Here is a 21,892-nt window from a genome sequence, read left to right on the forward strand (position 1 = left end):
GGAGACTGACTGAACTCTTCTGGGCCTTGTGCAGGGGAGGATGCCAGCCACCACAGGCAAATCCACAGAGATGTCCCTCCACTGAAATGCAGATTGCCCAAGATTCACCATTTAAGTGAAAACCCAAACAGACCAGAGCAGACTGCGTGGTGTCTCCTCTCCCCAGCAGAGACCAGGCTCTTTGAATGAGGGAGGGCATCCGGGCATGGTGGCACATGCTGTTAGTCCCAGCACTTGGGAGGCAGAGGCTGGCGGATCTCTGTAAGTTTGAGGCCAGCCTGGTGAGTCCAGGACAGCCCGAGCTACACAGAGAAACCCTGTCTCGAAAAACCAAAGGAAAAGAAAAGAAGAAAAAAAAAAAAAAAGAAAGAAAGAAAGAGGGAGGGAGGGCAGAGAAAACTGCTCAAGCCGTCCTTAGCTGAACTGGTCTTTCTCTAGGCTGTGGCTGCCGTAGAGGGTGGACAAGCTGAGGCTGTGCTAAAGAGCTAGGTATGGTGGCTGACACCTGTAGTGCCAGCACTTGGAGGCTGAGGCTGAGGCTGAGGCTGAGGCTGAGGCTGAGGCTGGAGCTGGAGGAGTACCGTGAGTTAAGAACAACCTGGATACGGAGTGTTTTACAGGACAGCTTGAACCATAGAGAAAGATGCTTTCTTAATGAGAGAGGAAGGAGACACTGTCAGTCATAAAAGCTTTGGGAGTAATGGGACTGCAGAATTTGATGGCAGACATGAGTGCCATCTTGTGGAGCAGGCTTTAAGTCCAATCAGAAAGTGGCTGGTCGCTCCCTTAGCATCCATGCCACTGTTGGCGTTGCTGGGCGTATCAGGCATTATTGCAGCTCTCAGGGTTCACACCTGGGTAATGTTGTTGAGTGAATACTTGTCTTCCCTCGTAGTATAAATAGAATCTTCTATTACTACACAGCTAGTCTGTTATAAAGAATGAACATCTTATCCTTTGGTTTACCAATGAAGACTCAGGAGCCAGATGTGTGGGTGAAAACTTGCTGGCTCAGAGAGGCAGAGAAAGCACCTACCTGACCTTTCCTGCTCAGCTCACATCCCAGATGAAAACAGCCAAAAGCCCCAAAACTCAAAGCTAAAAGCCCCAAAAGCCAAAAGGCCCAAAGCCCAAGCCGAAAGCTTGCTGGCTTACCCCACAGCCCAGGAAGGAAAAGTTAAAAGCCAAAAGGCTGCTTACTTCTCCACACTGTCTTAAGTACTCTTCTCTCAAGTCCCTTCTTCCTACTTAATTCCTGTCAGCTGGTTTCTTGCTCTGCCTCTTGACCTAGGGTGGTTAACTTTATTAAATTCTATGGATTAAAGGTGTGTGTTAGGGCTGGATCACACCATGATCAGGTACTGTTTACAATAAATAGAAAGTTCATGGACTAAAGGTGTGTGCTAGGTCTGAGCCACACCATGATCACTTGTTAAGCAGAAAGGTCCTGGATTAAAGGTGTGTTAGGGCTGAGTCACACTAAACAAGAAACGGGTGTTTACAGTTTACACTCTCAGGGTTCACAATGGGATCAAATATCCTGCAACATGAGCCAGTTGGTTTTGAGGGTCCTGGGGCAGGCAGGGTACAGCGGGTACAGCGGATAAGTTTAACATCTTAGTTAGGCCTGCTTCTAAGCCTCAATTTCCCCACTCATTGAAGATGTACATCCCATCCCTTTCTTGGTCTGGTTTTGTGGATCCTTACATAACAGAGAGAGTGCTTGCCACAGCACCTGGCAGCTGCTGAGAGGGCCACGGTGATTATTGCTGTCCCCTCCAGGCGGGGCCAGTGGGAGAATAACTTTCACACTGCTGGTCTCAGGCCAGGTGTTTGCTTAGTGAATCCCAAAGCTGTTCCCATACACCCTGCAGGCCTTCCTGCCATCTGCCAATCTCATGTGATATGATGCTCTTGTTTGTTCACCCAGTTGATTCTAATGACAGCCTGTATGGGGGAGACTCCAAATTCCTGGCTGAGAACAGCAAGTTGTGTGAGGCGGTGATGGCTCAGATCCTGGAGCACCTGAAAACCCTGGCCAAGGACGAGGTGGGTACTAGCCACACACTCTGGAAGGCCCGCAGTAGGGCGGATACAAATCTGAGTGAATCATGGTTCCCAGTACTTCAGGCCCTTGGCCTTGGCTGTTCTCTGCCTGCACAGTGCTTTCCCAACACTCAACTTTCTTTTTTAGCTCACTCCAGCTTCTGGTACCTAAGAGGCTGCTCTCAATGTGCAAGGGCTTCTCTCTCCCTCTCCCCTCCCCTCCTCTCCCCCCTCCCCCCCATCTCTGTCTGTCTCTGTCTCTCCCTCCCCCACCCCCTCTCAAAAACCTGTGGAGATCCTAGGAGCTGCAAGGCACTATCTGGCTTCCCTTGAACATAGTTGCCATTCTGTCTTTTCTTGTCCCTCCCCCCCCCCAAAGCCTTCAAATCTCAACTGATGTTGTTTATAATGTGCTGTGGCATTGGAAACCCTAATTAAATGTTTCAGGATAAAATATTATTGGGGAGATGAGGGAGGAAGAGCCAGTTAGAGTCTGTGTGGTATGACTGCTTAAAATCCTCATTCTCTTCAGTGAAATGTAGTGGTGAGACTTCTCTCAGGAGCCGGGCGTGGTGGTGCACACCTTTAATCCCAGCATTTGGGAGGCAGAGGCAGGTGGATCTCTGAGTTCAAGGCCAGCCTGGTCTACACAGAGAGACCTTGTCTTGAAAAACAAAACAAAACAAAAAAGACCTCCCTCAGGGGAGACTCTGATATTTGAAGTTGAATTTTCTGACCTTAATTCTCTTAACAAAGCAGAAAGCAACTGTCCTGTTGCCTCAAGCACCAGAGGGGAATGGGTGTCAAAGGGAAACAGACTGGACTTGGCCTGATGAGACCAGTGCAGGCCACAGCTGGCCAGTCACCAAGACACATCTAGGAGGTGCCAGTGGCTCTTCCTGCCATGATACCTCTGCTCCTCACGTGCCTGGGCACCCACAGCAAGACCTGCTCCTCCACCACGTTCTGGAGTGGCTCAGTGCTTCCCCACCATGCTGCCACTCAGAGCATGGAGCGGGCTGCAGGTCGAGTGTGAGTTCTGAGCTCAGGTCTTTCTTCTGAGCCGACTCCTGAATTCAGGTAGCTTGCCTGCAGAGCAGGTGTGTTTGCACTCCACTGCCATGTCAACCAATGGCCACCACTTACTAAAGCGTCACACACCACCCATCTGTGGTTGAGGTCATGTGGCAGGGTCCGAAGTCAGTCCTGGCTGGGCTGGTGTCTGTTTCTTGAGGCCAAAGACAAAGTGTTAACTGATTTGATTCTTACTGCGAGGCACTGGGAGAACCTGTGTCCGTATAATTGTTGTTGTGATCATTTCCTTGTTGGCTGTTGACCAAGCAAGGCAGTTTCTAGAAGCTGCCTGTTTTTCTGGGCCCTTGGCCCCACCTTCTTCCATCCTCAAAATCAAAGGGGTCAAGTTCTTGTGCTCTGAGTCTGTTTGACCTCCTTTTCTTTTTTAAAAAATTTAATTTTATGTGCATTGGTGTGGGGGTGTCAGATCACCTGGAACTAGTTACAGACAGTTGTGAGCTGCCATGTGAGTGCTGGGAATTGAACCACGTCCTTTGGAAGAGCAGACAGTATTCTTAACTAATGAGCCATCTCTCCAGCCCCTGACCTCCCTTTCACCCCTTTTTTTCCTTTCACCTCCATGTGTGTGCAAGCATGCGCAAGTATGTGCGTGTGCAGGTGGAGGCTGAAGGTCAAGTGTGGGTGTTAATCTTCTGGAGTTGTTCACTTTTTTTTTTTTTTTTGTGGTGGGGTATTGTCATTGACCAATGAGCCCCGGGATCCTGCTGTCTCCCCGCTGAAATCACATTTTCTATGGGTGCAGGGGATCCAACTGAGGTCCTTTTGGCATTTACCATCTTTCCCTGCTTGTCTCTGACTCTGGCCAGACCTTTATTCTGCCCTTGAAGGGCTCCATCATTAGATTGGGCCTACCTAGATGCCTCCTTTTCAGCTGCTGTTTCCCTTTCAGCAGTACCTGCATTACTGTACATGTAACCAGAGGATAGGATGTTGGACAGTTCTAGAAGGCTGCCTAGCATAAGCTGTGAATGTCGCTGCCACAGAGATGTGAAGTGTGGCGCGAAAGTGCTAACATATGCTTAGTATTCAGTACCCACTAGTTGCCATGAAGCAGAGCAGGCACACGTGGTCCTGGTAGCAGTATCTGGCAGGACTGTTAGGCTTTTATACAGCAAAGGCCTTGGGATCGCAGAGCTCGCATGTCAGTGAGCAGTACCCAGTGACACCTGGTTCCATGGGCCTCCTGAAACAGCAGGCGCCTACCTGTAGACATGACTCTCTGTGTTGTTTCCCCTTGTGAAAGTAACCACAATGATGGCCAGGTGAGCAGCAGAGCTTAGCACTTGTGCTGTGTGCTCTGTCCTTACCTACTCCATGTGTCATGGCTCTCACTGTTGTTTTACAGGTGGGTGGGCTCAGCAAACACATGGAAAAGTTGCCATACCAAGGACATCTACACTGAGCCCATCTAGTGTGCCAGGGCAAGGCCATAATCTCCCTTCTCTCTTCTAGGCCTTGAAGCGCCAGAGCTTGCTGGGCCTCTCCTTCTTCAATAGCATCCTCGCCCATGGGGACCTTCGAAACAACAAGCTGAACCAACTGTCCGTCAACCTGTGGCACCTGGCTCAGAGGCACGGCTGTGCAGACACAAGGACCATGGTAAGCATCAGGGTCCCTGCCAACCAGAGTGGCACTGACCTTGACACAACATCAGCAGCACCTCAAGCTGCCCTGTCACCCCTGAGATGGGTACCAGACCCCAAAATTCTTTTTGAGTGACTTCCTAGTACTAGAAAGCATTCCCAGTCACTGCCTCTCAGGAAAAGTTACATTCATGAAGATGCACCCACTTCTGGCCACAGCCAGGTTTGGTTCCTTTCCTGAGACAAGTAGGCTATCCTTAAGGTTGCTATATAACCAAAGATGACCTTGAAATTTGTGATCCTTCTGTGTCTACCTAGCTTTTGTGGTGCTAGAGATAAATCCAGGACTTTGTTCATGTAAGCACTCTGCCAACTGAGCTATGTTCCCAGGCCCCAGGTCTGAGTTTTGTGGTATCCTGAGGTGATGCCTTGTTTTTCAGCTAGGCAGGGGCAAGGTCACATAGGGCAGATTCAAAAGAGGCTCAGCTCCTGGGTCAGGGCTGTGAATCCAAATCCAAATGGAGCTCTTTCTTTCTAGGTGAAAACTCTGGACTACATCAAGAAGCGAAGCAAACAGCCTGACATGAACCATCTGACCGAGCTGGCGCTGAGGCTTCCTCTGCAAACCAGGACCTGAGTCCTTGTCCTTCAGGGGTCTGGGGGCCCTGGTGCCACATCCTAGAAGACCCACCTGGCTGCCGCTTAACTCCTCCTGGAATGTAGAGACTTTGTTATTTTTACTTTTATACAGATTTGTTTTAATCTTTGGCTTCTGACTATTCTGACAGCAGAGGGGAGACTGCCAGAGCACTAAAACCCAGTCTTGTTCTTCAAAGAGCAGTGTCTTGGTGTGTGTTGGCACAAGAGGCCTTTGGGTTCCCTGCCTGGGACCTATGGGCACTCGTAGGGGAGCAGCCAAGGACATAGGGCTTTCCTTTCTGGGGTGTTTCCATTTACTGAAAAGCAGCCCCCAGTTGCACATCACATTTAAAAAACACCTTGGGGGTTAATAAATGTCAGCTTACCCATGGACTCCTTTCCAACCATAAGTAGTACATCTGGTCTTGGAATACTGCAGAGTGTGAGGTCATCTGGGACTTCCTGTAGTCTCAGTAAAAATGTCCTGTAACTAGTGGAGCATAGAGGTGTCCACCTGTAACCCCAAGCACTTCAGAGAGGAAGAGGTGGAGGATGCTACAAGTTTCATGCCAGCTTAGGCAATGAAGACTGCAATGCCCTTCTTGTAACTGGGCAAATGACCTTCAAGGAGCAGCTGTGCTCCCGCCTGCTAGCTGATCACTTCTGGCTCCTAGAGAGCACATCCAGACCCACACACTGCTGGGCACCGTGGCAGTGCTTCTCAGGGAGTCTGGCTGCCCTTTACGGCTGGTGGCTTTGGGCTGCACATCAGTCACTGGCTCAGCTGTGCTCCCAGCTAGACTGCCCTGGTGGCACACACTTCAAGTCGCCGCTACTGGGGAGGATGGGGCAGGATTGCCTGAAGCAAAGCCTGGGCAAAACACACACTCAAAACTATTTGTTTTAGGCATGGATTTTATTTTTATTCTGAAACATTATACATGACTAATCTCATAAAGTAGAAGTTAAAATCATTTATATACAAATTTGTGTGCTTACTAGTGTTAACACCAGGGTTACTGTTGTAGACTTGGGGCCAATCTGATGACAGTCCCCTCCACCCTAAGGAACTGAGAAAATTGTCTTTAAAAAAGTGAGCAGATGAGCCAGAGGATGGGGCTCAGTTGGTGGAATGCTTGCCCGACACACACACGGCCCCACATAAAACTGAGTGTGGTGGTACAGGTCTGCAATCCCAGTGCTTGGGAGGTACAGACAGGAGGATCAGGAATTGAAGGTTCCCAGTTACATGCTTTGAGGCTAGACTGGGATATATGAGCCCTAGTCTCAAAACAAAGCAGAAACACAGGCTGAAGAACACTTGTGTTGGGAACATGCCAGAACCCAGAAGGCACTGTGGTACTGTTCAAAATACTTCCAAGTGGCCTTTATTTCACAAAATTGTTTCTAATTCTATGAAAAATAACTACACAGCAAGCCTAGGACAGCTAAGGCTATACAGAAACCCTGTCTTGAAAAACCAAAAAGAAAAATAACTGGCAAATAAACAAATAAATGCTTTGTAAGCCATTCTCCTGCCTCAAGGCTGCCCAAGGTCCCTGCATTGGTCCAGAGTAGCAGCGCTCCCGTGTTAACCTCAGCTGGCGTCATGTTAGGTGCACACCATAGGGCTTCTGAAGCATGCTGACCTGGGCAGAAGCGTGGGCTGGAGCAGCTTCCTTCGTCTGTTACTGATGGGCTGGTCTCTGTAGTCTCCACAGGTGGCATCTACTCCCCAGGGATGCTTCCATGCCCTTAAGTTGATGGTTATGACTTTAACAAGTTATTAGTGGCTCCATGTGGTTTTACCAACTGACAATTGTTGGTCATAACTCAATGGTCCCTCTGGGTTAGGTCAAGGTGTCACTAAGACTAAACTCCCTTTGGGGTGCACTGGTAGAAGTGTTGCACAGCGTCTAGAGGCTGCCTGTGTTCTTGGCTTGTAGCCTTTCCCTTTCCAAGTGGCTGTCGTGTCTCTTCCACACTAACTCTTCACTACCTACCAGTTAAGGAATGTTGTGAGGAGCCTACTGAGGTAATCCAGGAACTTATTTCAAATTTGTCTGATAGCTGGTGGCACGCAGCCAGGCAGTGGTGACACAGGCCTCTAAGCCCAGCACTCAGGGAGGCAGAGGCAGAGGCAGGCAGATTCTGAGTTTTGAGGCCAGCCTGATATACAGAGCGAGTTCTAGACAGCCAGGGCTACACAAAGAAACCCTGTCTCAAAAAAAATAAAATAAAAATCATGCGATTAGCAACCTTACCTCTCTTCTTCCAACAGTGTGGGAGGTGGGCGCTGCCTCCCATACCTGAGTAGGACAAACAGCTTGAGGAGCTGAAGGCATAGCCTTCTTTAGGGACCACGGTGTCTGACTGGGAGATGCTTCTGACAGCTTAGTCAGGTTGTGGAAAAGGTGGCCTCAGAACCTCACAAGCTCAAGTAGACACAGCACAGAAATCAGCTCAAGAACTGAGTAGTAGGAACATGCATGAGCTCTGGGTGACTGTTGAAGCTTGACTGTGAACAAGGTCACTATAGGCTACCACGCTAGTGAGAAACAACAAAGTTCAAGGCCTGTGTTGGGTCATCTATCTCCCATATCTGCACCCTCAGTGCCTAAGAGACAGTGTTCTACATGGGGACACCATGCAGAAGTCTGCCGAGTTCCAGGGAGGTACAAGACATGGAAAAGGGGACAGGGCAGCTCAAGCCACTATTGGTAGAGAGGAACCTAGTTAGAAGCAAGGGCTTTAGGCGCCCCACACTTGTGAGAAACAGATGAGGCTGTGCTCACCCTGAGGAGGCTCTGCAGCTTTCTTTGCTTACAGACTTCAATTCTTTCTTACTGAGAAGGGTGAGCAAATGCAGCCTAGGTCAGTGCTGGGTACCAAGCTAGAAAGCCAAGTCCTTTAGCACCGAGACATGCAGCAGCTAAGAAAAATGCCTGGCTCTCACACTCTGATGACCGTTAACAGGAGTTCTGCCATCTGAGACTGGAGGTGCTCTTCTTTTCTGTATCTTGAGGTTAAATCTATGAAAGGCCAAGTTCATCTCAGAAAAATAGCTTAAACTGGTCTTTGCTGGCAGACACACCTGTAGGGTGTGACTGGCCCAGGCCTGTGGGTCAGGGGAAAGGGTAGAGTAGAGGCAGTTGCCTCAGGCAGAGCCTCATCTGAGCTGGCCTCTCCCTGGTTGGCCTGAGGGCATCTCCCTTACCAAAGAGGCTCATACAGAACAACTACAGAGTTGAATGAAGCCATAAAACATTTCCTAAAGGACTGCTGCTAAGTTTCTTTGGTCAGAAAGAGAGTTTGCTCCCATTTCTGGAATGCTGTAGGACACTTGCAGCCCGGAATTGCCTCTGCCATCTTCCTACCAGCTTGCCAACACCAACACTGCAGATGGGAATCAGTGTCCTGGATGAGTGCAGCATCAATCCCTCCATGCCCCAACCCCTTGGCCAGTATTTCTGCCTGTGAGATCAGGCCTGCAATGGGATGTCTAGGTGAGGTGCTAGGCCAGGAGATCGGAAAATGTCCTTATCTGAACCTTGATGCCAGACTGCCAAAAGCTGGTGGAAGAAAAAGTTCTGTCCCATGGTCTCTGTGTCTGGAGCTCCCTGAAGCTTGCTGGAATTCAGGGTAGGGATGCCTGCAGCAGACGAAGCACCTTCCTCTCCATCCTTCCTTCCACTGGATTTCATCACACCAGTGTCTTCTCTCTTGTGGACATAAATATGGACCATGCTGCTGAGAACCTGCCCTGTGTCTATATGCAGGATTACCCCAAAATGCCTTGTTTGAGATCCAATCAATGCAGAACCATGAAATCCAAGCACAGCAGTCATATGGAAGAATGGCAGCTGGAAAGAAGCTAGCTCAGAGGTGTATCTGCCAAAGAGGAGCTCGGCCTTGGCTGCCTCCTGGAAAGGGGGAAGGAAGACAAATTTGCTGGTCCCAGTGCAGATCATGGCGAACATTTGCTTTCTCCTTTCACTGATCCTTGAGTGACTCTGGGTGAAGTGCTCTTGATGGCACTTAGTGGAAGGTGACCCTGGGCAGTTTTATCACTTTATCCCTGAACTTTTAAGTTGCCGCATCTGTAAGATGGACATGAGAATAGCACCCATTCCATAATCAGGTTTAAGTACATCAATGCAAGGAACACACTTTAGTCAGGGCCCTGTGTGTGTACATCAACAACTGCTAGCTACTATTAAAATACTGTCACCCAAGGAGGTGGGAGGGTTAACACAGAAAATATTAAGGCTCTAGCCATTCACACTGGCTCCTGACACACAGCAGCCTCCACCAGCTTGTCCAAAACTCATCATGGTCCTCAATAGCTGCAGGTGACTGGTTCAAGCCAACTGGACAGATGCAAAACTGATCAAGAAATGCAGTTTGAGCATCAGGACAATAAAATTTAATCTTGCAACTTGATAGACTTGGAGGCGTTGCGGTCAATGTAGAAGACCTTGCGGGCCTCAGAGGGGAAGCCTAAGCCAGCCCCGCGGCTGTACTTCCAGCTCATGGCCCGGTCATAGTCCTGCTGCAGACTCTGCTGGAGCATGTCCGAAGACTTCTTGTCCAGGGCCATGTTGGACCTGCTAGTCATCCTGGGAGGGCGGCTGAATGACGGGGACAGATGCTTAAAGCCACCCATAAGCTTCAGGAATTTCAGTTTCTGGTCTTCATTTTCAAAGCTGGCAGTGTCCCACTGGCCAAACTGAGTTCCCTGGGTGGAGAGTAAAAGTCTGTCATTGCCCTTGAAGACAAATGCTTCCCTCACCCTCAGCCAAGCAATGGGCCATTTCATCTATCCTAAAAAGCCCTGACGGATAGCTACTCATTGCCACATTATAGTTGAGGAAATGAGGCCTACAGCTTAATGGGGGTGATATGTCAAGATGACTCCCAACTCAAGAATGACCAGCCTGAGAGCCCACCCACGCTGCACACCAAGCTAATCCGTACTCTACTCTTTTCTCCCAACACACGGTGACAGCATGAACTTTATATCACACACCATACCCAAAACACAAGACACCTCACCTGACTTTGTAACACATCTCAATCTTTCCACAGCCCAATTTATGTTTTGTGTGTGTGTGTGTGTGTTCATACACAATGTGTGCACATATGTGGAGGTAAGAGAACAACCTCAGCTGTTGGTTGTTGCCTTCCACCTTATTTGAGACAAGATCTCTACTGATTTTTCTTCTGCATATACTTGGCTGGCCAGAAGCTTCCAGAGATCTTCCTACATAGCCTGTGTTGTGTAGCGGTCCTCTGATCTTAAGTAGTTCATTCTGAGATGATCCAGGAAGTAAACAACTCACAAGTCTCAGGCTGTCCCTGAAAATTAACAGGTTCACAGGCCTCTCCCTCTTCAAGGGTACCTAAACAGTAAGGACTGCAGACCTATTGAACTGCCTGCAAGTTCTAGCTTTCATAAGCTCTCACTCGTGCTCGGGTGGACTTTTGGTAATGCAGCTGCCCTTCAGTTATCCATACTCTATGTAACCCATACTCCTGTAATTTTAACATATTAATTTGTTCAGCAAGCTTGACTTTGGCAGTATCGTTACTTTGGTCTGACACTGGTTCCCTATATGAGGTGGGCAGATGTTTGGTTGTCCCTCCATAGATCAGTGTCATACAAGAGTCTCATCCCCTCATGGGAGTGCTGGGATCACAGACACTTGTGCTCCGTGTCTGGCTTTCATGCTGCTTCTGGGGATTCAAATTCAGGTCCTCATGCTTACTGGAGTGGCAAGTGCTTTATCCACTGAGCCACCTCCCTCACCCTTCTCCCCATAGCGTAGAGTTAGCACCACCCTTCCATCACCCTCAGCACAGCAAACCTTCCCACAACATGGCAGTCACCAGCCAGCTGGCTATTCCTCTAGTTTGACAAGAGATAGGTCAGGAACCAGAGGTGCTGTGTTTATCACCAGTATACAAACACCCCCCCATCCCCCACCCCTAACTCCCTTGCTAGAAAACGTGAGCGCTCACCAAGACCCATTCCACCTCAGGTCTGTAAGATTGGCTCACATCCCCCCCGACTATGACCTGAGGTTAAGCAGCTTGGGATAAAGCCCCCACCTCCGTGGCTGGTAAAGCCACAGCTTCTCTCTCTGAGCCTCAGAGTCCTCCTCTAAAGGATGGGCCTGCACCCCCACAAGGCATCAGAAGGAACTGAGCCACTTTTTTTTTTTTTTGGTTGAGACAAGGTTTCTCTGTGTAGCCTTGGCTGTCCTGGATTCGCTTTATAGACCAAGCTGGCCTCGAACTCACAGCGATCTGCCTGCCTCTGCCTCCCAGAGTCACATCTTATGCCAAAGCCCCAGTATACAATTCTCAGCACACGCTAGTTCCACAATGTACTCCTGACAGCTGACCTCCAAACTACCTGGTAACTGCCTGAGAGCCAGATGCAAGCCTAGCACTCATTTCTGGGTCCATGTTGGGGGAACAATCAGCTTCCCTAGACGAACTGGTAACATTCTCCTAGCTTTATGTGACCCACACGCAGGAGCAAGTCCTGGTTTCTAGGCTTGCAGTCTCTAAGGCAAGGGCTGCCTCTGACACCAAGTAAATCTAAGCCCACAGCTAAGGGCCCATTAGGCCTGATATACTCAAGACTGCTAGTCCTGCCAGTCTGGAATCCCCACCAGTGCCTCCATACCCAGGTGACCAAGGTCCTAGAAGATGAGGACATCTGAGCACCCTTGGCTGGCCCCACTCCCCATGCCCCGGCAGCCACGTTACTAGAGGATGGTGCCTGGAGCACTGGCTGAATAATGCTGCCATGTTTCTTGTCCTACTTACCCAACTTGTGTCCTATCAACGCTGCTCAGCTTAAGAGCAGGGAAGGATGCAGTGAAATGCATCCAGGGCTGGAGATGCGGCTCAGTGGGAAAGCACCTGCCTCCCATGCACAAGCCTTGGGTTCTAGCCCTATAAACTGGGCCTAGTATGCATACATGTAATCACATCCCCTGGGAGGTACAGGCAGAAAGATTAGGAGTTCAAGTTATTCCTTGCCTACACAGTGAGTGTGAGAGGCTACAGGAGGCCTTATCTAAACACACAGAACTATAACATGCCCCCCTGGGGCCACAATAGGAGCCTCATTTCACAGGAACAGAAACTGAGGCTCTCCAAGGAGAAGATTCTAGAGTGGCCCCTGCACTTGCCAGTGCCCTGTCTGCTAAGTACTGGCACCATCACTCACAGGTGTAGAGGAATGTTAATTCAGAACATGGCTGTTCTGGCAAGAGACCACTTCCAAAGATCCTCTAGGTCTGTATTATCCAGCTGGAACACAAACATTCCTTTAATCCAGGAGACAGAGACAAAACACATCTGAGTTCAAGGCCAGCCTGGTATAGAGCAACTAGCAGATAAAGAAAAGCTGAGATCCAGGTGTGGTGTTACATGCCTTTAATTCCAAATAAAGGTAGTTATTTTGTAGAAGGAAGCACCCATGTTTCAGAGTGATACCTAATTCAGTGGCAGAAAAGGTAAAGAATCAAAAGATTTGACAGAATAAGATACACCCAAAAGAGAGGAAAGGGAAGCTATGTAAGTGGCAGCTCTACAGAGAGGAGGCAGTTTTTGTTTTTTTGTTCTTAACCAGGATAGCAATAGATGGGTTGCAGAGAGAAAACTCAGATGAAGCCAGAATGAGCCAGAAAATAAGAAGCCAGATTAGAGCAGATTGCTGAATTAGTTTGAGGCCAAGCAGAGCAATTCCAGGCCCAGAGAGAAGCCAGATTAAATAAGTCAGCTGGGAGAAGAGTTTGAGGCAGAGCCACTGAGTTGAACCAGTCAGCCCAGAGCTCAGAAAGAACAAGTAAGGGTGAGCTTATTAAGCAGTAAGTCTCAGAGGCTGAAAACCTTCCAGGCCCAGGTTATATTGTGTGGAGGCTGCAAGGACTAGGCCTAGGTTAGCAGGAGGAGGCAGGAGGCCTCCCAGACAACAACTGAGGCAGGAGTCTCAGGGTCTTAGGATAAGTGTCAGCTGTCCCAAGAGCCTTACTTCTAATCATCTAGTACAGCAGAGCACCGCGCTCACACTCACCCTCTAGGCACAGAAGGTGACGATGAGGGTCTTGTGTACCTCCACACACAGTCCAGTACCAGCCCATGTGGAGGCCAGCGAGGGGATGGGGTTATGAAGCTGAGTGAAGGCACAGAGGGGCAGTGCATGCCAGGTGACACAGCCAGGTCCATAACCCTTATACCATCTCCTTCCTAGCCTCCCTTCTCAGACTGGGTCTGGACGTTCTCCCATGGAGTGTTGAGAGGCCTGGCACCACCCCCGCCCCCTCCCCCCCTGTATGCTCCTAACAGCCTTCCATGGGCACTTCCCACAGCTACAAAGACCCCCTTGTGATTATTCTGCAGGTCACCCCATCGTCCACAAGATATCAAGTCAGGGGCCATATCTTAGTAGCCAGCTTCTTAGTAAAGAAGGCAGCACCCCTTTAGAGGGGGTCAAGCTGGCTCAGACTAATTTTGTGACTGGATGTCAAGGCCACCACAGCAAACTCACCGTCCACTTCTTGGGTTCTAAAGCATCTGTCTTGCCTGACTCACGATCAATCTCTTCTTGCAAGGCCTTCCGTCTCACCTATGCAAGGACAAAAGAGAGATGGGGGCGGGGGGGAGAGAGAGAGAGAGAAAGCTTAATGAGATGCGGACGTTCTCTCTACTGAGGTGGCGGAAGAGCAAGAGCTTCACTCTGATGCAGAACACACAGGGCACTCTGGTCAGTAGCTGGTTCTGTGGCCTGAAACACTTGTCTTGGGCACAATTTCTTTTCTTTTTTTTTTTTTTTTTTGTTTTAGTTTTTGTTTTTTGGAGACAGGGTCTCTTTGTGTAGCCCTGGCTGTCCTGGAATCGCTTTGTAGACCAGGCTGGCCTCGAACTCACAGTGATCCGCCCGCCTCTGCCTCCCGAGTGCTGGGATTAAAGGCGTGTGCCACCGTGCCCGGCTTATGGGCACAATTTCATGGCAAGTGATTTTCCTGTAAAAGAGGGTGATCCACCTTTACCAAGAGAACATCCTGTAACAGTGAAGTGTGGAAACTCGTCCACACTGAAATGCTGAGACCTTCTTGTGCGGGGTGTGCTGCAGCCCACTTCCGTGAGGACAGCACTGCTTCTCCCTAGACCTCAAGCTTCCCAGCTTCCCCGCTCTGCAGATGAACACTCCAGTGATCACAGAGCAAAGGTTAGGAGCTCGGGAGGCCAGTGGTGCAGCCCGCCCTGGAGAGGCCCTAGCACATCACTCCCCTGGTCCTTCCCTTGCCTATAGAATGCATCACCCCCTCCAAGTACAGTTCTTCCACGCCCACAGCAGGTCTGGCACATCGCCATCTCTTCTGGATGGCCCTCTCACTTCTAAACACTCTGTCTTCCCTTCTTTTCTAATGTGGGCGTGAGGACCCGTGAGGCAGGATTGTCCAATTTCTATCTCAGGGCTACCTCAGCAGGCACCACTGGGTACCAGCTGCCATCTATCTGGGACTGTGACTCCTTCTAACACAAGCCTGGCTTGATCACCATGGCTGCCTGTAAAGACCCATGCTGACTCACAAGAGAGAAGGGTCAGCAGCCAGCAAAGCACGGACTAATACTAGGTCCCCACAGCTCTTCAGTCCTGCCAGGCCCTTAGGGTTAAGGAACATAAACACATCTCTGTTCCACAAAGCCTAGATCTCACACAGGGATCTGCACGTGACAGAGTGGAAACTGGTCTCTAAGGTATCTCTCTCAAGCTCCTGAACTAGTGGCGATGCGCATGGGCACAGCTGGGCATGCGTACCTGCTCTAGCTACAGCGTCACAGGCCCCCATCTTCCTGACACCCTGCAATGGGCTACATTAGAGGGCCTGTCAGGACACTCCAGAATAGTCACAGCAGCTTTGGGATCCCTGGCCAGAGGTGCAGGGGGCCATGAGTTTACCTGCCCCTAGAGGTGTGTCATGGAGGCCTTCACAGAGATGCTGATCCCTCTGACCCCAGGAATTGTGGTCTAATGGATGATGAGGGCATCTAGGGGTGACAAGAGGTAAGGGAGGGCACAGGACATACCTGATCTATGCAGGCCTCATCCATGTTGCCTTTCTTTTCCAGTACCACCTCCAAGTCTGTGTCTGACTCCTGCAAAGAAGGCAGATAGCAGTTCAGGCAAGCGTGAATAGCACCAGCCCAGCAGCCACTGAGCCAGGTCATTTGGTCCAAGAAAGTCCCAAGAACATGGCGGCACTAGGTTCTGACACCCAGACAGAACCTCAGCCAAGAAAGCCTTGCCCACTCTCCCATGCACGCATCTCCCAGCAAATGGTGGCACTAAGCCAGATGACAAAGAAGCTGAGGCTCAGAAAGGTAAAGGAAACAACCAGGTAACCCTGCAGCTCAGTGACAAGGCTAGCTTGAGTCCAGGTCTCCTGACTCAATGGCTGGTGTGCAGCTGAGCTACCCTTGGCCTGATGATATCCTACCTAACAGGGTCTCCCTAACCATTCTTACCAGGTTGTTAGGATACCCTCTGACTGCAGGCCAGGGACAGTCTGTCCTTAGTCCATCACGAAGGACAACTGCCAACAGCTTTTGCTTTCTTTTCTTTTTTGTTTTTCTTTTTTTCAAGACAGGGATTCTCTATGTAGCCATGGCTGTCCTGGACTCACTTTGGAGATCAGGCTGGCCTCAAATTTACAGAGATCTGCCTGCCTCTGATTCCCAGAGTGCTGGGATTAAAGGCGTGCACCTCCACACCCAGTGCATTCTTTCCTTAGAACGCTGTACTTGGCTCCAGCATCCTGCACATGTACCTGAGATGGTGGGGAGGGCTCTTTCCTTACCCCTCCTTACACTATTACTCCTGGCCTGGCCTGTGGGACTCTGGAAGGTGTGAGGCGGAGGGGATACTTTTCCCTGGTCTCCTGGGGGGAAAAGGCCCTAAAATTGAATGGGAACTAGCTTTACACCTCTGGGTTCATCTTGCTCTGAATTTTGCGTTGCACCCGGGGGGTTCACATAGGTGAAGGTAAGTAGTGGCTTCCTCCATCACTCTCTTCTTCGCTGCCTTTAGATGGGGTCTCTCACAGCTCTTGGAATCTTGCTTGTCTCTCCCTCCAGTGCTAAGGTCACAGGCACATATTGCCACGCACAGGTTTTTAGGTAACTACTGGGGATTTGAACTCTGGTCTCAATGCCCACAGAGCAAGTACTCTTACCCACTGAACCACCTCCCTTGCTCTGAGTTTCTGAAGAAAGAAGAATAGGCACAGCTTGCCAGCATGACTGACTGGCCTAGGTTTCCCAGTATCCACATCTGGGAGAGAACCATCTCTCTCAAATTGTCCTCTGACTTCCACATAGGGGCTGTGTGTGGAGAAACAGAGCCTAATGCATGAGAGCAAAGCTGTGAGAGTGCCAGCAAACACAGCCACCTTGAAGGCCCCAACACGGAGCCATCTTTGTCATCCCAACCCCATCTAGGAAAGTACATGCACGCCAGCAACATCTTCCTGATGGACGCCATTTCCCACAGGCACTCCTTAATAAATGTCCATCATCACCGAGGGCCACAGTGCCATGGCTGGCATAGAGCTGGAGAGGCCAGGCCTTGTTCCCTTTGAAAATGGTCATTTCTTGGGTTGCCTTTTGGAAAAGGACACACTGGCCTCTCCTGACACACTCAGGGATCTCCTGAGCCAGAAGCAACACTGCCTGGGTTTGAGCTCCAACTCTACTTGGTCCCAGTTGAGTGACCTCAGACAAGTCCTCTTCAGCCTCATGCTATCCTTGTCTGTGAGCTGGGGAGAAACAGGAGAGCTTCTTCACCAAATTTGTGGGTGAAGCTAAGCGCTCAGAACACCAGATGGACACTATGTAATCCCTACATCCCATAGCTGACAGCCACAAATACCAGGCTATCTCAGACGATCAGGCTCCTGGGAGGTAGACAGCAAGTAGAAAGAACATAAGCCATAAAGCATTTATGTAAAAGATGATCCCCACTTATGGATAGTGGAGGACACCTGCACTACTGGTGACATCATAGGAGCCCTGAATCATTTACTAGACAATAGATGACTCCTATCCTTTTTTAGTACATATTAACACACACACTCTCACTGTCTGTCTGTCTCTCAGGTTGTCAACTAAATGCACAAGTGCCTGTGCTGACATGTATAGAGTACCCTTACAGTAACCCCACCCCCAGGCCCCAAGGAAACCTACCTCTTTCTCCTGCCAAGGGTTTTCCTTTACTCCGCTTTCTTTCCTCTTCTTCTTTTTCTTCCTTTTCACAGCCAGCCCTTCACCAACTGGCTGCTCCACCTTTTTCTTGGACTTTACTTTCTTCTTCCCAGGGGCCTTTGGGCAGTCTATCGGGATGAACTCCAAAGCTTCACTTTTGACTGACTTCTTACTTCCTTTCTTCAGGCTGTTCTCCATGGAGAGCTTGGAGTTGACCAGGAGGATGTCTCCCTCCTGGTGTGTCTTCTTCTTCTTCTTTTTCATGCTGTGATCTCTGGGGCTCCCCTGCTTCCTTTTCTGTCCCAAGGCCATCTGATCCTTAGCCTCTGCCCACTCTGAGTGTGGGTGCAGAGCATCCCCAGCCCCATGGAACCAAGAGTCCTGGGGGGCAAAGGCCGTGATGTGGGGAACTGCTTTATCTTTCCTGTGTTTTTTTGACTTCTTACCAGCTTTGCTTACCTCCTCGGGATGCTTGGGGTCTGGGGAGGTCTTCAGCCCAGAGCTTCGGGAGGTGGTCTGTGTTAAGGACTTCCGCCTTTTCTTTTTCTTCTCTCTGATGAGGCATTCTGCTGACTGCTCAAGGACCTGCCTTCTAGGACTGGAGGTCTTTCTCTGCCTTGCCCGTGTGGGCTCAGGCTCCAGGTGCCCATCCAAGTGAGTGCCAGGGGACCTTTTCTTCTTCTTTCTCTTGCCCAGTGGCACCTCGAAGACCTGCCCTTCACCCACATTGTTAAAGGGGGATGTGACCCTTGGAGGAGAAATATCTACAAAATAATCATTACTATTTAAAACTGAGTATTGAGTCTCTGGTTCTGGGACCTCTGTAACCACCTTCTTCTTCTTCTTCTTTTTCTTCTCTGGGAGCCTCAGACCCAGGTCCATTTTCTGAGTCTTGCCGACCATTCCTGAGGGGAAAACAGAAATAATAATGCAATTTATCATTCTACTCAGTCCAGGCTCTGGTCCCGAATTTCTTCAGTTTCTCTGAGTGGTGGCCTGACATGTGGGGGAGGGGAAAGGGAGAATAGCTCCCATTCCTTGGGAGCAGAGGAAAGGCAATTAAATGTCAGGAAGTGTAAATCCAGATGGCCCTACATTCAAACTCAAACTACTCAATTTGACTTTATCACTTAACCTTTCTGAATGCCAGTTTCTTTTTCTGGGAGGAAATAACACATCCATCTTCAAAGAGGTGCCAGAGAACCTACAGGAAAGGCTTTGAGCACTGCTGATACCTTGTCCACCATCTCCCTGAAACCCCCAGACTGAAATTCAACACATATTTACCAAGCACTTACCCAAGCCAATACCACAAAACCCAACTGCAATCACGCCATTAGCTGGCCTCTGTGCCATCCCTGGCTCACCTGCAGGGTGTTCTTGCTCTAGAGCTAGAAATAAACCCTGCCCCCATCTTTTACCATTCCAAGACACCTAAAAGGGTGGTGCAGTGAGACAAGCCCCAGCCAGAACGCCAAACACTTGACTCAAATGCAAACACTGGTACACTCTTTTCTTGCCCTTAGCTTCTCTGGACCTCAGTTTAATCATCCACATAAAGGCTGAAGCACAGCCGGGTGTGGTGGTGCATGCCTTTGATCCTAGCACTAGGGAGGCAGAGGCAAGCAGATCTCTGTGAGTTCGAAGCCAGCCTGGTCTACAAAGCGAGTCCAGGACAGCCAGGGCTACACAGAGAAACCCTGTCTTGAAAAACCGAGAAAAAAAAATGAAGCAGAAGGTACACAAGTTGGGGGCTGCCTCAGTCTGCAAGCCCAATTCACTGTCTTCAATTCCAAAGTGACTGCTAGGAATTAATGAGTGCCCGTAACGTAACACATAGAGACCTTGATTACTTAGTTTCCCTCAGGAAAATAGAAGCACTTGTGACAAGCGGGTGGGGAATGCAGAATACGGCTTCTTGCTACTTCCTGGACTAGAGACAAAACATGAGAGGCTTCTAAGGGGGGGGGGGAGGTGGAAAGTTGGAGGCCTGGAGCTTCTCCATCCTGCACCCCCTCCTTGGCTTCAGAGCTCACAGAGGACTCAGCTCACTCCCGGCAGCTTCACTGATCTAGGCCAGGCCTGAGCTATATAGTTCTAGTCCATTCACACCTTCCTTTAGGGCCACAGAAGAGTTCTGGGCCCTTCCACATAAATCGTTAGTCAAGAAGATGCCCCCACAGACTTGCATATAGACCAATATTATGGAGGCATTTTCTCAACTGGGAGTTCCTCTTCCCAAATGACTCTAACTTGTGTCAAGTCGACACAACTAACCAACAGTGTCCAGTTGTCAAGAAAATGTCTGAACATGGTTTCCCAGCTTGGGCAACAGGACGGTGGTGTCAACCCTTGAGACAAGAGTGAAAGGTGACAGGGCAGCTGGATAAAACCAGTGGCTTTGAAATAACCCATTGAACAGGTGTTAGGTGTAGGTCTGAGGCGAAGGACTGACTTTGGTCAACATGGATGACATAAACAGGACTTTGGAGATGGTAACTAAGAAGAGAACAGACTGGGTCTCAAGGCATATTGACTTTTAGAATGACAGAAGAAAGGGAAACACAAAGGACAGAAATATACAAGTCCCTACAGGGCTGTGTCAAGTTAAGACCATGCTACAGGAGAGATGACCAGGATAAAAAGCCCCAGGAGCCAGCTTGTCCCACTTCTCAGCTCTGCCACGCATCCAGCACCCTGTAACACCCTCTTTTCCATCCCTGTTAACTGTGCAGGTATCCAATCTTGCGAGAAGTGGAAATGAACCTACACTGCATCACCTGCAAACACATGCTTTCCTCAAAAACGCATGGGTTTTGAGAGTAAGTTTGGCCACACCGCCCGGGCTGGTCTGCAACTCATGATCCTCCTGCCTCAGCATCCCGAGCGCCGGGATTATACGCCACTACGGCTGGTCTTAAAAGAACTTTTAAATTCCCGCGGTAACCTTGGGTAGGGTTGGTGTGACGACCAAACCTCACAGGCCTAGGAGACATTAGTTCACTAGGTCTCAAAGTCAGCGGGGCAAAACACGGAAGAACGTGAGGGGTCCTCCCTCCTTCCCCGCCGGCTGCTAGCCAGGGTCAGACTCAGGCCGACTTCAAGGCGAGAAGGCTTGGGGAGAAACCGAAGGCTGAGGGCGAGTTTGGGGTGACTTATCTTTGCTGTTCCTCTCCTTCACCGTGCAAACCCCACTACGGGGCCGGCCCGCGCCACCCGCACTCACCTAGTCTACCCGCAGGCCAAGCCTCCCCACGTGAACGTCCGCGCCGCCGCGACCCGGAAGTCAGTTTGGAGTTTCTGGCCCGCCTCTTTGAGGGCCGTCTTCTTCCGGGTCGTAGCCTCATGGCGCCCACGGTTGCTGTAGAAACCGGGTCCATGGCGGCGCCCAGACAGGCGTCCAACCGCAACGTGCAGCGCGAGGAGGCGGGAAGCTCCGCGGACTTGTCGGTCTCTTCGCGGCCTCCTGTACCCGCAGTGTCGCCCAGCTCCCACGAATGGCTCGTGTCGCCCGCGCAGGTCGCCGAGCCGCCGGGGAAGAACCTGTGGGAGCAGATCTGCGAGGGTAGGCGGCCGCCGCTAGCCGGGCCGGGCGGGACGCGGGAGGGACCCGCTGGGACGCGCGTTCGGAGCCTCTGTGCGCCAGGCGGGTGACGCGCGCAGGGGAACTGGCCGAGCCTCGGGTCCGCACACGGAGAAACAGGCTGGCGGCCGGCTGGATCCCGGGGCAGGAGGAAACCGAGTCAGGGAATTGCCTAGTGTGGAGTTTCGGTGTAGAGACCCTGATGGAAAGCTGGGAATGAGTGGGCTCTGCTGTTGACAGGCTCGGGTGATTCCAGTGTAGGGAGTCAGTGGCCCACTCGCGAACCACTTCGGTGTGGACAAATGGGGTTTGATCTCTCCTTGCCCCCAAGCCTTTCGAACGAACTCCCACAAACACAGGCTAGCTCACTTGTTTCTTTGTAGCCCGTGTACTTTGGTCATGGGGTCCTGTGATAGTCTTACAGTGAGCACGACTGTGGGACCTATGTCATGATGTTAGGAAATGTCACAGATCCTTGGCTACAGGGAGACTGTTAGTTTTCCTTCATTCCAAAGCCTTCGGGTCGCAGTCAGGGGCAGACTCACTCATAATATATCCAGTCCCCTCTTCGCCTCTCCCTTTCTCCTTTCTCATTTTGATATGAAGACTGGCTTCCAGCTCAGAATCCTCTTGCTTCAGCCTCCCAACTACTGGAAGATTTTCG

General features: G+C 50.3%; 3 protein-coding genes across 8 annotated transcripts in view; 2 read left to right on the forward strand and 1 right to left on the reverse strand.

Moving 5' to 3' along the window:
- Window positions 1-5,559, forward strand: part of VPS35L (VPS35 endosomal protein sorting factor like) — a 106,593-nt gene extending 101,034 nt beyond the window's left edge. The window contains exons 29-31 of the mRNA XM_084773409.1: window positions 1,931-2,049; window positions 4,594-4,740; window positions 5,263-5,559. Coding sequence (XP_084629535.1) covers window positions 1,931-2,049; window positions 4,594-4,740; window positions 5,263-5,361 — 365 coding nt within the window. The 3' untranslated portion in view covers window positions 5,362-5,559. The remainder of the gene's footprint in view (window positions 1-1,930; window positions 2,050-4,593; window positions 4,741-5,262) is intronic.
- A 701-nt stretch (window positions 5,560-6,260) lies between these two features.
- KNOP1 (lysine rich nucleolar protein 1) lies at window positions 6,261-21,025 on the reverse strand (the record flags this gene model as incomplete). The annotated part of the gene is made up of 5 exons (XM_084773410.1): window positions 6,261-10,101; window positions 13,930-14,007; window positions 15,474-15,542; window positions 17,628-18,550; window positions 20,872-21,025. 5 exons carry the CDS (start codon window positions 21,023-21,025, stop codon window positions 9,790-9,792), a joined length of 1,536 nt encoding a protein of 511 aa, XP_084629536.1. The 3' UTR covers window positions 6,261-9,789.
- The window catches only part of IQCK (IQ motif containing K), a gene marked incomplete at its 5' end in the record, with an annotated part of 127,375 nt that continues 126,473 nt past the window's right edge, over window positions 20,991-21,892 (forward strand). For all 6 annotated transcript variants that reach the window (XM_084773413.1, XM_084773415.1, XM_084773417.1 and 3 more), the window contains one exon: window positions 20,991-21,210. In XM_084773413.1, coding sequence (XP_084629539.1) covers window positions 20,991-21,210 — 220 coding nt within the window. The remainder of the gene's footprint in view (window positions 21,211-21,892) is intronic.

This window comes from Acomys minous (genome assembly GCF_964271855.1).
Source record: "Acomys minous genome assembly, chromosome: 2".
Classification (NCBI taxonomy): domain Eukaryota; kingdom Metazoa; phylum Chordata; class Mammalia; order Rodentia; family Muridae; genus Acomys; species Acomys minous.